The 14,077-nt window shown below is 38.9% G+C and overlaps 1 protein-coding gene across 1 annotated transcript; it reads right to left on the bottom strand.

Annotated features, from left to right (window-relative positions):
• Positions 1-278: 278 nt before the first annotated feature.
• On the bottom strand, positions 279-13,506 carry GPR143 (G protein-coupled receptor 143). The gene is made up of 8 exons (XM_071569686.1): positions 13,072-13,506; positions 11,254-11,363; positions 8,211-8,305; positions 6,816-6,908; positions 6,234-6,343; positions 4,746-4,854; positions 2,379-2,496; positions 279-926 (listed from the first exon to the last, which is right to left on the bottom strand). The coding sequence occupies exons 1-8, from the start codon at positions 13,313-13,315 to the stop codon at positions 627-629; spliced, it is 1,179 nt and encodes a 392-aa protein (XP_071425787.1). The 5' UTR covers positions 13,316-13,506; the 3' UTR covers positions 279-626.
• Between the last annotated feature and the right edge of the window lie 571 nt (positions 13,507-14,077).

Raw genomic sequence — 14,077 nt, 5'->3', positions numbered from 1 at the left:
TCTGAAGTGTTTGTGGAGCCTATGCTGGGGTTGATTTTTTTTTAAAAGCTTTTCAGCTCCCACACCAAAATTTCACATAAACAAGCTAAAAGAAGACTATGTCAGTGAGAATCTACACAAGCAGGAAATGTTTGTGCTTAAGTCAGAGTTTGCTGTCACTAGCAAACTCTGCTTTACCAGACTGTCAAGGCTGGAAATGGTGCCTCAGAAATCCCAGAGCTGTAATTCTGGGTGAGGAATTTCGTGTTGAGCAAGACAAGCAAAACCCAACATATTAGTAGTCCATTTATTTAAACAAAAGACTCTTCTATCATATGGAGGTTACAAGAGAGACTAAAACAAAATGGTTGAAAATGAATCATAAGAAACATGTATCTTTGCAGAGATAACCTCTTGCTGAAAAAGGATTGAGGCTTTATACCTGTTTACATGACCCCTCAAAGGCAAATGAAGACATAAACCATATCTCTCTGTCTCACATGCTCTTTCCAACACTCACAAGTTATAGGAAACAACATCAAGCCATTGAGCACAAACCTAATCCCAGAGTATGCAATGATTCACACATTGGCGTGGTTTTATGAGTATTGACAATGTGAAAATTAGATCCAGCTCTGCACCTGAAACTACCAGCCCTGGTAGATGGGGGAGCTTCTGGTTAATCTCTCGTCACTGCTGGTGTTACCTTCAGACAACATGCTTATAGCCTCATCGGTCTGCTGGCTGTCAGTTGTCGATATCTTCTTGGAATCGTGGATGTTGCTTTGGTAGTTCACTGGTGAGGGATAGGCATTTTCCCCCACAGTTGATGAGGACATAGATTCCCATGGTATTTCTCTTTTTCGCCATTTCAGGTCCACTCTCCATCCTGTCCAGCCATAGAAAGCCAACGTGAAAAGAAAACCTTGCATCGGATTAAGAACCCCCTAGGAAAGAGAAGTACAACAGGAATTACACCAGCAAGGCCTCATTTTCAACTCCAGTAAAACACTTTACATGTATTAACAACTCCCCTTTCATTCAACAATTGCTGACTTTAAAATATGCTATTTGTGTGCAAATAAAAATGTATGTTGTGGGCACTGCAGACACAAACAAATTGGAGTGAAATACCTTGACCCTGCTGTTCCAAAATGCTGAGGCAATCCCAGGGAACAGTAAGAACCAAATGATTTTCTAGCATGAGCTTTAGTTGGTCAATCCCCTGGTGTGTTTTTAACTTTTCCCACAAGCTCGAGACTTTTTTAGTCATGAAAGCAAATACATTTTTCATTAGAAGCCAAGTCAACTATATGAGACTAGACACTAGCATACACAGTCAAGCTTTTTAAATTAGTAGGAGTTGGTCTCTCTGGAATTTCATTTAGATTCCTGAGCCAGTGCAAATGTCCATCACAGTAGGATGGAAAAATGTGGAGAGGCACTGAAAAAGAAAATTCCAAGTGATGTCAAAAAAAATTTATCTCTTCTCGGTGCCATGGGATGCTTAGCAAGTTAATGGCTTTAGCTGCTTCTATTTTTCTCAAAGGGAAAGAGGAAATTATTACAGCCAATTTTAAAAGTAGTTCTGTTCCTAGACTTGACCTCTTGCTCTCCAGGTGAGCAACAGCAAGGTCTCTGTCATGTCAATGTGTTCACTACTTGTCAGAGGATGGCGTTGAATCAAATCAGTTGCATCACTTAATCCTTCAATATCAAACTGCTCAAGGGCTTAACTATACAAAGCATACTCAGGTCTTACATCTATTTAACAGCCACAGAATAAATTCCCTTGGAAAAGGAACCTGCAATATCACCTCTGAAAAATCCCTTGTCAAATATTCTAATAGAAGAAAAGAGGGTAAGGTACAGTAAGACACCAGCATTTTACTGCTATTTTCAGTGCCTCGTTTCCAAGATTTTTCATTTATTTGTCCCCAGATAATGACCAGAATGTCAAGAAATAAAATGTGATTATTCCTTAAAATTAAAAACCCCCACCGTAGTTACAAAGAGAGAATTACCATAAAGTGCCTGTTTAATGGGGAAACATTCAGGAATCACGAGCTAAAACTTTGCAGCTTGCATTATTGCAGAGATTAGCAAGGCTGGGCTAGAAATCATTGTAGTGGTCTGTTCTGGTTCTTAACATGGGTAGTGATCACTCACAAAGAGAATGCATACTCCAGTAAATGGGAGAAAAAGTACAGTTTTGGCAAAGTTTTTATGTGAAAAGCACTCCCAGCGACTGCTCATTCTTCTCTTAATTAATGTTTTTCTTCCTTGATTTTCAGAGTGTTTATATCTCCCAAAATCATAGCTCACATACTACACAGATGCTGTTCCACCAGCCTCATAACAGTGATTTCAAAGGCTAAGCAATGTCATGGCTAACCTACCATTATAATCCACGTGATCAGTGCAGCACTTCTGATGTTTTTCAGGGGCATTTCATTGATATCTGGCTGCATTTCGAGATAAAACAAAAGGGTCTCATTGATTATATTGGATGACCAGCTATTGGAGGAGAAAAGGAGAAAAAGACAGTTACATATATGTAAGTACAGGTAAAATATGCTTTACCTTCAAATTATAGAAATTACGATCGCTTATTAGGACAGTAAGATTTTTTTAATCATTGAATCATTAAGGTTGGAAAAGACCTCTAAGATCCTCAAGTCCAACACAATTGGACTTGTTAAATCTCACTCTGAAGGGATCAGAATGTTTCTGAGAGCATGACCAGGCCTAGACAAAGGACTCAATATAAGAAAAGAAAAAAAACAACAAAATCAGAACCTGATAATTTGAACAGTAAAATAAAAAATAAAACTGAGATGAAAAGCAACTGTGACCCATAATAGGAACATTATGCATGCTGATTTCTTTCGCTTGTACCTTAAAAGCGTTGTGCTCACAAATAAGCAAACCAAATATATGCACATGTTGTTGTAAAAGGCCTCAGGAATTCCAGTTGGAGTTAGAATTTTAGGGTTAGATTACAGCAGACTTTCAAAATGTCCATAAAATAAACCTACAAAGCAACATCAAAGTTGACTTTAAAAACCTTGAAAATGCTATCAATTATTTTTAATAAAGGTAATGCTTGTTTCCAAACAAGGATGAGCATAATCAAGGCTCATTCTGTGAAAGTAACTATGTTCGACACTAAATAAAGGCTATAGCAAATGGCTGTAATTTCCAATGACTCCTGAACAGTTAGACAAGTATTTCTTTATAGTTCAACTGCAGCTTCAGAAAGGAAAACATCAGCATCCATGTCATACTTTCCAAAGGGTTTTATGTACCTCTTTCCTGCAATTATATTCTATCACAGTGTAAAACCTCCTGCTCTCCCCTCCCAAATCTGTAGGCATCTCTTCTACCCCATGTTGTCCCAACCTGCGGTCTTTGACCAAGTCATTCCAGATTTGACTTCTGGGATGTAAGGAAATCTTCCTTAAGCTTCTTAGATGGGACTGCCTCAGTCTTTCCCTCCATTAACCTTTGAGAGAGGCTTTTTTATACTCTAAAGCTTATGTTTTATTAGAACAAAATCCTGAACCAGACCTGTGGGGTTTTTTTAATAGGAAAACCCAGAATAAGACAGAATGGAAATAAACAAATGTGCCCACAGTGTCCATGGGTATTTAGCCTTTTCTTTCATGCTTGCTCTGAGATCATCAAGCTCACCACCATTCCTTAGGTTGCAATCACTTATGTGGTGCCTCTGTGCTCTTTCTTTCCACAGCCCTGGAAGTTTGACTAAATCTCTGCTCCTCATTATTTCAGCAATTTCTAGGAAGCCATGCTGCAGGATCTTTTGCTGCTGTCTGACTCTTTTCGCTGCTGACTACCCCACCCTTCACATTGGAAACTTCACTCCCAAGCCAAGGAGATTCAGTTATTCCTTGAGAAAAGACAATCACTTCCCCTCAGAGCACTCCAGTGGACAGCAGCCAAGAGAAGATTAAAAAGGCAGCCTTTCTTCCTGCTCAGCCTTTTAAAGTAATGCAACATGCATTAACACACCTGTGTATAAAAAAGTTCAGTAGTGGTAGAGACTGTAACTTTGGCCAAGTCATTTCACTAGTCCAGGACCATTTCCTGTTGCCCCTCTCCTCTCTTCCCTATCTCTTTCCTGTCCTACCCCAAAATGGTATTTTCATGGAGGAAGATGGAATATTAAAAAAAAAAGGCAGATTAAATAATCAGAAATTTCACACACAATCATATGGAGATTTCTTTTCTACCACATAACCTGTATTTCCAATCAGTATCTGTGTTTTTTGTCAGACATTTGGGAACTCTAGTCCACAGAGGTGGCTGCATTATATAACCACAGTGAGAGCCATGAAACCTGACTTAGAAGTATATTTATTGTAGGTTTTCGGTGATGTGTTTGGTGACAAGAGGCACTTAGGAATCTTGATTACAGAGAGCCATCTCTCAGCCCACATTTCTGGGGAGCTGCTGTACCAGACATCTTCAGTCTATGCCCAGCCTGTAGAGAGTTTTTTGCTGTTGTTACTTGGGGCTTTGGCTTTTCTGTTGGTTAAATACTTTATCATTTCCTCACAGCCTTGTGATGTTACAGGAATGATTCAGCTCCTTTGTGAACTAGTTTAGAACTGCTTCTTTCTTAGTCACTTTCTCTTCCAAGCATAGAGATAAGCAAAAGAAGAAACCCATCAGGCTTTACTCTTGTCCCTGGCCCTCTCCATCTGAGAAAAAATCAGTTTAAAACAAAATAGTGCACCTCTTACCAAATAACAAATACCAGCATAATTTTGAAGAAGCGCATCTGGATCTCTGTCCCCAGACGTCTTTCATTCTCTGTGTAAATCCCTTGTCTTCCTTTCAGTAAGGAGGCAACTGGAAAGTATAAAATTATGTTCATTTATATATATATATCTTGTTAGTTTAGGCACAAAAATCCAGAAGATAGATAGATAGATAGATAGATAGATAGATAGATAGATAGATAGATAGATAGATAGATAGAAGAGAGAACAAAGGAACAGATAGATTTGTCTCCAGCAGCAGTTCAGAAACTGGAAGGACTATCATCAAGGAATCTCACACATAGCTTAATACTAAAATAAAACAATTACATACATTTAGATTCCTAAAACAAATTATATTCTACTAGATGGTTTTTCTTCTCTGAATCCCACTGAAAGTGTTAATAGCATGGTCAACATACTTTTATTTTATAATAAAAGGTAGTATGTACAACTTGTCTATAATGTGTGGTACAAATATATGCTTACTATGTGATGTTTACACTAAAATAGAATAGATTCTATTCTATAATGCACTTTATGTTTCAGTGTGCCATTGATACAACATTAACTGCACTTCTAAAACTTGAAGATGTACTGTCAGAAAAAATAGTTACACCACATGCTGTTCAGCTATCACAAGGAATATACATATGCACAGACATTTATACTCTACATATTTTCCCATAAAAATACAAGTTTTTATGGGAACAACTTCTTAAAAGAACAACTGTTCCTTTGAAAATGAGTATTCCTGAGGGACACAGGATAGATGAGATAAAGACTAAACTGAGAATACTAGATCTGCTCCTGCTGTTTTCATATAATCAATGTGCAGATAAACTCAGATACTGCAGACATCTAGCACTGGTCATATTACATGCAAAGAATGCATTGAATTTGTAGCTTTTTTTCAATCTCATTTCTTCCAAGCACTGTATAATTAATTAAATTGGAACTTCAAGATCCCATCTGAGTTGTGTACAATTCCTATTTGTTTCATAAGATCAGAATCAGAAGTGACAAAATTCTGATCACGTTTTATTAGATTTTTGGCTCCAGGGCTGACAAGAAGTTAAATCTACTCTCAGATGTCACCAACATTATCTTTAAACCAGAATAAATTACATCCCAAAGTCCAGTTTGGTACCAAAGCTACAGTAGAGTTAAGCATCCACTATACATTGCCTCAAATGCTTTAAATCAAGTAACATAGAAATACCTTTGCTAATCTGCCATAGAGGTTTGAAACAGAATAGCCTGAGTATGTCATCAGAGTGTCTCTAGGGCAAATTCCCCATCAAGATGGTATCTTCATTTCAATAGGCAAGTCCTTCCCACCCTTTGCTGTATATTTATGATTTCATGAGGAGCTGTCCTTCATCACTGAATACAAAGGCATGACTTTCTACAGTATTTCTTTGTTGCTAAATAACACATACTGATTGATGTTGGCCATTAGGAACATACCTGCTGATACCGTCCTCCTAAACAGGATTGGGTTGACCACCAGTACTAGCAGGAGTGGGACATAGGTTGTGATGTAATGTGGGATTGCATGTTCCAAGCCATTTTCACAACTGAGAAGAAATCATTAAAAGTTTATGCCTTTTTTCCCCACAGCTGGCAGTTCTGGCTATGTTATCTATGTCACATTTAACTTAAAAAATAAATAAAAAAAATTTTAAAAAGGCGCAAAACTTAATTCACAGACCTTCACCACCAGTTCACATTTGACATAAAGTTGATTTTTGTGCATTTTTCTCAAATTTAAAGGAAAGCTAAAGCCAGGAGTGGGAGAGAAGTGACTCACAGCAGAAGATGTACCACAGCCCTGCAGCACACCCAAGTGCCTGTATTGCCTGGCATAGTCCTTCAGGACACCCTGAAACCCAGGCAGGTATTTCTAGCATGCTCACTGATTCAGTGGAACATGTTGTCAAAGATCAAAATGCCCAACTTTTGAATATCTGTCTCTAAAGCTGACCAGAAAACATTCAAACAACTAGAGAGTGCTACGATTTCCCAGTGTGTTCCCAGAGTTCTGCTTACCTGGAGAGAGAAGGGTAGTACAGCAGTGCAATCCCCTCCACGCAGAGCAGCACTGCCAGGCCCCACGTCATCATGTGGTACAGCACTATCGTACTGCAGGCACCAAACGGGACAGCCACGATTAAAGATAGCAAACTTTACACTTCTCCACATTGCAAGGTCAAATAGAACCCTCACTGAAATGAGCTTTATAGACAGGAAATGGTGCAGAACAACACTGGAAATACAAGAAACTGAGGAATGTAGGTGGGGCAGGGGGTGATCCTTCCGAAAATGAGTGAGCCAAAGCAAAGTTGTTCACGCTTGCACATAGAAATCCCGTCCCATCCCGCCTGTAGGGTGGAGAGGACAGGACTTCTCCCCTTTCCTTTATTATCCTGAAGGAAGCCCTGCATCTTTCATTTCTCCTGCAGAAAGCAAATCAGCAAATTAAAATCTAAGAATGGAGCTGAATAGTCAAATAAAACACTCTTTTGAAATTTGGAGAGAGATATGTTTAACTTTCAGAGTTGGATGCTGCTCCTGTCTTAGGAAGATCCAGATCTGTGCATGTAGAAAGTCTTTTGCTGTTCACTCTGACCTTAGGATCAAAGCCAAATACTCATAATTGTTTTTGCTAACAAGGAGGAGAGAAGGAGGCAGGTCCCAGATGTTTCAGACTAGAACTATAGGACTTTACAAAATCAGGTTTACCCTCAACAGTCTGAACTTAACTCAAAAAAAAAATTTTTGGTAACCTCTGCCAGAAAAACCATGTCTTCAGTACCTGACTGCTCAGTATTATCTGGGAACAGTCACATAATTTCACATTTGCTCTTCTAACAACCAGCTTAGAGACACCTTATATAGTCTGTCTAGCATTAAATCATGGGCCTATCCAAAGTATTTAGGTTCTTCTGTCATGGGCATTGCAAGAAAATATATAATAAATACATATCACTCCTCTCAGGAACTTTACCAGTGTGATGACCCCATTAAAAAGTGGATAAAATAGAAAATCAGAAAAAAAAAATTTAAAAAATGGGGAACTATATGAAATTTAGCACTTTTGCCCTCTCAATTTTTTGTTTTCAGGATAACACTTTTTTGATGCAAGAATCAATTTCAGGTAGAGAACAGGGACAAAACTAATGTTTATAGATCACAATTTGCTCCGTATTTCTCCAGAGGTTAAATGGATTCAGTTACATTTAAATTCAGGTTGGATGTAAATAATTATCTGAGCATTTCCCTGGCAATTTAAGCACTTAGAACATCACTCATCCCTATCATTAGCTGGCAACCATATGAGCATCAGACGGTTGTAGAAGCTTCACTTATACCCTCAGATAGCTGCAAACACAGACATACAGTGTTGGAAGGATAATAACAAATTCAGAGCTTTAACTCTGGTACCTCAGTCCAGCTGATCTTCTCACCACCAAGTAAGAATCAACAGCATAGCAAAACAACCACCAGAAGCCAGCACTATATAACAGCTGGATCCACATCTGCAGGGGGAAAAAAATGCCAAATGTCACAGCTGCTTCTTGAGTACCACAGGACAAGTGAGGGACTGAAACCTTTGGCCTGGTGAGTTGTTCTTGACATGTGTGTATTTTCCAGATAAGATTATGAAATATGAAATCTTACTCAAAATCACAGGAAGAGAGTTGTTGTAGCCTATGGGTCAAGTCATAGGTAAATGGAACAGTGTTTGCTTTCTCAGCTTATTTTCTGGTTTAGAAAACCTATTATTTACCTCTCCATTCCTAACCTCAGTGCCATAAGTGAAGCCCAAAGACACTTATAATGAGGATGTTTCAATTTTAGATTAAAATTTTAAGTGTTTCTCAGTAGCTGAGGCATGAAAATATAACTGAGGTCAGTCATAACCATGGTGTGCCTATGCAGTGTGGGTTCTGCATGGGATAGTTATTTTCTCAAATCACAAGAAGCTGATCCAAGGAATGGTTATCAAGAACAATACACCATATTAACAAGAAAAACACTCACCCTCTGGAAAAATATCCATACTGAACTCCCTGGCTGTTTTCTTCAAGAAATATCCAAAGGGAAACAGGTTCAAGTCAAGTTAAATTTGACAGCATTCTTGAGCTGACCCTATGCATTTTTCCCATGTGCTTGTATAAGATGTGACCTTTCTTTGCCGCTGAATATAAATTCCACATTTCTTCCCCACAGGAGCTGGCTTTTTGAAATAGTCTGGAACTAGTTTAATATTCAGATTACCTTCCCTTCAAGACATCTCTCAGTTCTTATCTGAACATCCTTTATCACAGCTCCATAGTGGCATCATTTTACATCTGGAAACTACCATACTTGTTATTGAGCCAAATGTCACTGAATAGAGATATACCATTCCATCCTCCAAAAGGCAAATCAAGCTGGGAAATATTTCTTTTCACCATGGATGTACCCCCTACCTCTAGCCATTTGTGGCACGAATTATTCAGTATTTAATTAAAACACCATGACATTTTCATAGTGCACAGGAGCCAGAAAATAAAATTCTGGTTTTCCTTCTAATGTGCTTTAGCCACAGCACTCAGCATGTAACTTCATCTGCACGTTTACATATTTGCTGCAGTTGAAGAATGCACAATTTGTTATACATACACATATAGAAAAATAAACTGTGGGATCTTTCCAGAAAATCCAACATAAACAAGACTATCTCCAGAAATAGTATAAATCAGATGAACTTATAACCAAAATCTTCTTTTTAGTAAACTTTTTAGCAAAAGGACACATTTTGCTACAGTGCCTGAGAGGGTACCCCTCTGCAAACCATTCAAAGGAGATGCCTAAAATCCTCACTATTTGGAGTTTGTACAGGCTTGTGGTTAAGTGAAATAAAACAATAGTACTAAAAGAAAAATAAAATAGAATTGGAAACATTTTATTAACTCACATGGGAATATGTTAGGGGAAGTGAGTGGAAGGAAGGTTAGTTTTCATTCGAATATAATTAAATCTAAATTTAAAGTTACTCAAATTACAGCATTTTACTGGAGTCTAAGAAAGGCAAAATAAAATTTGTGGTGGACCACTATGCTGCTCACCATCTAACCTGAGATTCAAATGAAAACATGAGCAGTCTCCTTACAGTATCTTGTCACTGTTTAAAAATACTATTTTTTATGTTAAGGTCCAGAATGTGAAATTTAAAACATGTGGCAGCATGAGTTTAGGACATTCTTGCTACAAGATACTGATGCTGTTGGTTTCCTCTTCCCCAAAGAAAAAAAAAAGTCAACATTTGTATCTAATAAGCAAAATTTAAACATGTATGACAGAACTGAGAATCGATAGATGTGTACAATTTATATTTGTGTCCACGACACAAAACGATCATGTTTGAAACTGTCATTATATAAGCATATAAGGCACACTGAGTTTAAACTGGCACATAATGTTTTATTTAAACACTACAGAAACAATAATTTTCTTTATATGCAACATACCCCCTTCTACATTGTAAATTTTGAACTGAAAATCTAATACTGTTATTGCTCATGCATTAATTCACTAGGAAGCCTAGATTCCTGTGGAATCTGGGTAAAATGATGATCTGTCATGTTTGTCATTCTCCATGTTTTGTGAAAAAATGTGACCTTTACTCTTGGATACTAAACTCAAATTATATGTCTCAGACAGTATTATGATTGTAAAATTTGGAACTGAGTTTTAATCTATACTTTTGGAATGCATTTACATTTTCTTCTTCTTGTGTTTTAATCCATAAAATACTTAATTCGACTTGGTGAGCTGCAGTCATTGAATGCCCATATAAGCAGCAATCTGAGCTGTAATCCTGCATGGTAGGGACAGACCTTCTGCCAGCAGCTTTGCAGCTTTGAGTATATTTATCCTTCAGTCCCTCTGTGTATGAATCACACATGATCATGCCACAAGAGCTAAACTGAGCTACCCAAGTTGCTGGTTTCAGGAGGCCCTGCTGTCACCACACAGGCTGTAGTTTCTGGCAGAGTAGGTGGGAAGACACCCTCATGCTGCCAGTGCGACAGAGCCACTGGGGCATTAGTGACACTGCCAGAACAACCCCAACCAGTGGATCACAGTCCTTTGGGGATTACTTATATCCCTATGGCTCCATATCCCTGACTTTGGTAGAGATGTGTCCTTTGCTGCCCTGGCACTCCTGTGATAAGTGAATACTACAAAACTCTTGGGATCAGTTTGGCCTCACATGCACCACACAGCATCATGTAGCACCCTGCCCATCCTGAGCCAGGATCTAAGAGGGAGGCATGAATGCACATGCAGGGGTGTGGCAGAGGCTGAAACCACCATATCCAGGCTCTGACTCACAGCCACATTTCCTTTTGGATACAGCAGTTTGCCTTTCAGATTCCCCATGCAGAGGGACTGTTAATTGGGAGCAGGAGAAAGGGGGAATGATCTCTGCACCTACCGCACTCCCCACACAGAAAGTGGAAGGCCACATGTCAGTCCCATTCACCACAGAAATGTTAGCTATGAAGCCTGGGAAGCCCAGCCATACACTTGACCTGAAGATCATACCTAAAGAAAAAAAATGCATTAATGCTTTGAATCTGCTGGTGTGATTTAAGTCACATGTTTTTCTCTGGCCACATATTTCACATCGCAGCCCAGATTTTGTGTGTCTCCAGGAAGGCGACGGCTGCAGAGGAGCACAGCAGGGACAACTGTGCTATTTAAATGTCAGTGTAATCATTCAGGGAAAGTAGCCCCAAGAGTCGGAAGCTGCCGAGACTTGAAATGTTATGTAGATTAAAATCTCAGTTACTTACAGATGCTGTCACAAACTTCCTTAAAATAAAATGGGTAGCAGTCAACAGATTGACATAAAACAGTAATTAACTATTGCAATGTTACCAGCATATTTTCATATGCTGATATTCACTTCTTTAAAATCCCTCATTGCAGAAAAAAATTATTTCCCCACTTTTTGATGTCTTCATTTTTACAAGCAGCTCCTTCCCTCAGTCACAGGACTAAATCAAAGCAGGGTTTCAGAATTAGGTGGGAACAATACCCTTTTTAAATATAAACTTAGAGTTTGTTAGTGAGGTTTTCTGGGTTTGCTTGAAATAAAGCACCAGCATATAACAGAACAAAGCCTCCAGGTTTCCCACCAGGAATGAACTGTTTCCCACCCACCAAAGTGAGTCTAATACAAAGACAATACTGGATAACTAGTTTGAGTCTGCCAGTGAAAGAGAAATGGAAAAAAATAACTTTATCGATTGCTGGCCTCATCTGAGTGAAAAGACATTTTCCAGGTAAATGCACATTTGTATTTTCCATATTTCTCTTCCTTTATTTACCCCTCTAATGTTTGTTTTAGTAGTGGCACTTATTAGGTACTGTGATAGAACCTGGCTAGGTATGAAAGGGGAAAAGACCTGAAACACACAAACTCACACACTCTCCACCTCCACAAGTAAGAGAGACAAAACAGCACTACTTCTATTATCTGATGCGAAGATAAAAGTGCTACCTAGAAACAAACTTGTCCTGTATTTTCATGTGTCATGGTAATTTATACCTAATTTGGCAGTAAATGACTGATAGGACAAATGACCAAATGATTGATGGGACAGCTTAAGACACATTAGTTTCATTTTGACTCATGCATTTTGTTTCATTGTCAGTTATTTTTTCCTCCAGCTATCAGCCAGAGGCTGGGCAGCAGGTTGTCCTTGATAAGGGAGCTTCACTCACATTTCAAAAGCCTGTGTCCAGCATGATCTGTGTGCATCTGCAATTCAAACCCACTTGCTATCAGTGTGATGTGCCCAGAGAAGTGGCTGGCACATAAACAAGAGGCACACTTGGTCCTAGAGGATTTAAAGACATATAGGATAGTGGTTTTGAAACATAGTCCCAAGGATTGGCTAAGTGTTTGATGTCAGCTTTAGTTTTCAGTGTGCTGCCTGGCCTTCACTTGTATGCCTTACTCTGAGAACCAGTCACCATTCTGGATTTTAATTTGTTTTAAAGCAGAGATTTTCATGTAGAATTGACAAGAGCTTTCACTTCTAAATTATAACTATTAAACAAGAACTTTCTCCCCAAAGGCCCATTCTTTTCTGATTTTACTTAGCCCAAATCTTTATGTGAACACATACAGCATGTTTCCCTCAGAAATCTCTGCTGACCGCTCTCCAACTTCACTTGTCTATGGTATCTCAGAGCAACAAGAGCCTGCTACAACAATGGTGAGGGACATCAAGCTGGCACTTACCTAAGCCTCCAAGAATGTCACAAATGGAGATAAGGAGAAGGATAGTGGAAGAGGAGGAGGCTTTGGGCAACTTCCGTGGGCTCTGTCCCTTCTTTGGCAGGAGCTGCAGGATGGTCAGTAGCAAACTGATGGAGGCACTGCCAATGCAAACTCCACAGAAGACATCAGGCTGGAAGTTCATCACTAGCTGTGTAGCTGCATCCCTGTTTGGGCAGCAGTAGGTTTCTAACCTTGGAGAAGCCATGAAATGTCTGGCTAGTGGAGGGGGCCCAGGAGCAGAAGAAAATGCTGTTGCTTCCCCAAAGCAGCATTCACTTTTTCTTCACCCTCCCCATTAGTCCTCGGTGGTGAGAATCACGCGATTGATGGATCATGTGCTGCTGCTGCTAGAAGTAAATCCCCCAGAGCTGCCTTTCTCAGCCTCTTCTAGCAAGGAGATCAGATCCGAACAAGAAAACACAGTGTAATCTGAAACATTCCCTGTGCTTGCTCAGAGCTATTGGCAACAGTTCACTCACATATTTCTCTTTGCACAGTATGTGATACAGGAAGACTTTGACTTGTCAGAGGATTGAAGATGGTTTAAAATAAATAACGATGCAGATACCAAAGTAAAAGCATTATATTTTAATTGTGTTTCTCTTTAGCCTTAACCCACATAACACCCTTTAATTACTGCAAATTAATTGAAAAGATGAGTCTGGATACAAGCAGCCCCAGACTTTACAGGGAGGAGCAGGAATATAAATCCACACCCTAACCAAAATCTCAGTTTTAGTGATCCAGCCCATCCATCTCTATAAATAAAATTAGAAAAATGATACCACATCCCAGTAGAAAGAGATTATATTTGGGAAAAAAATTTATTAACCTCATCCTATTTAAACCACAAGTACAAAAAAATCCTCTCTTTAGTCTCTACTGTCTGCATTGGGCAGCTTGACATGGAAAACTCCAGGACTTAGGCTTTCTCAATAATAATTTTGTTTCTTATTTTTTTCCTTTT

Source organism: Pithys albifrons, chromosome 1 (genome assembly GCF_047495875.1).
Source record: "Pithys albifrons albifrons isolate INPA30051 chromosome 1, PitAlb_v1, whole genome shotgun sequence".
In the NCBI taxonomy this organism is placed as follows: Eukaryota; Metazoa; Chordata; class Aves; order Passeriformes; family Thamnophilidae; genus Pithys; species Pithys albifrons.
Note: the sequence above shows the minus strand (reverse complement) of the source record. Positions and strands in the feature narration are given on the sequence as shown.

Coding starts and splice junctions, on each gene's coding strand:
- GPR143 (XM_071569686.1), bottom strand. CDS start 13,315: ATGGCTTCTCCAAGGTTAGAAACCTACTGCTGCCCAAACAGGGATGCA. Junction 11,364..13,071: donor TGACATTCTTGGAGGCTTAG/GTAAGTGCCAGC, acceptor TTTTTTCTTTAG/GTATGATCTTCAGGTCAAGT. Junction 2,497..4,745: donor ATGCTGGTATTTGTTATTTG/GTAAGAGGTGCA, acceptor CTCCTCCAATAG/CTGGTCATCCAATATAATCA.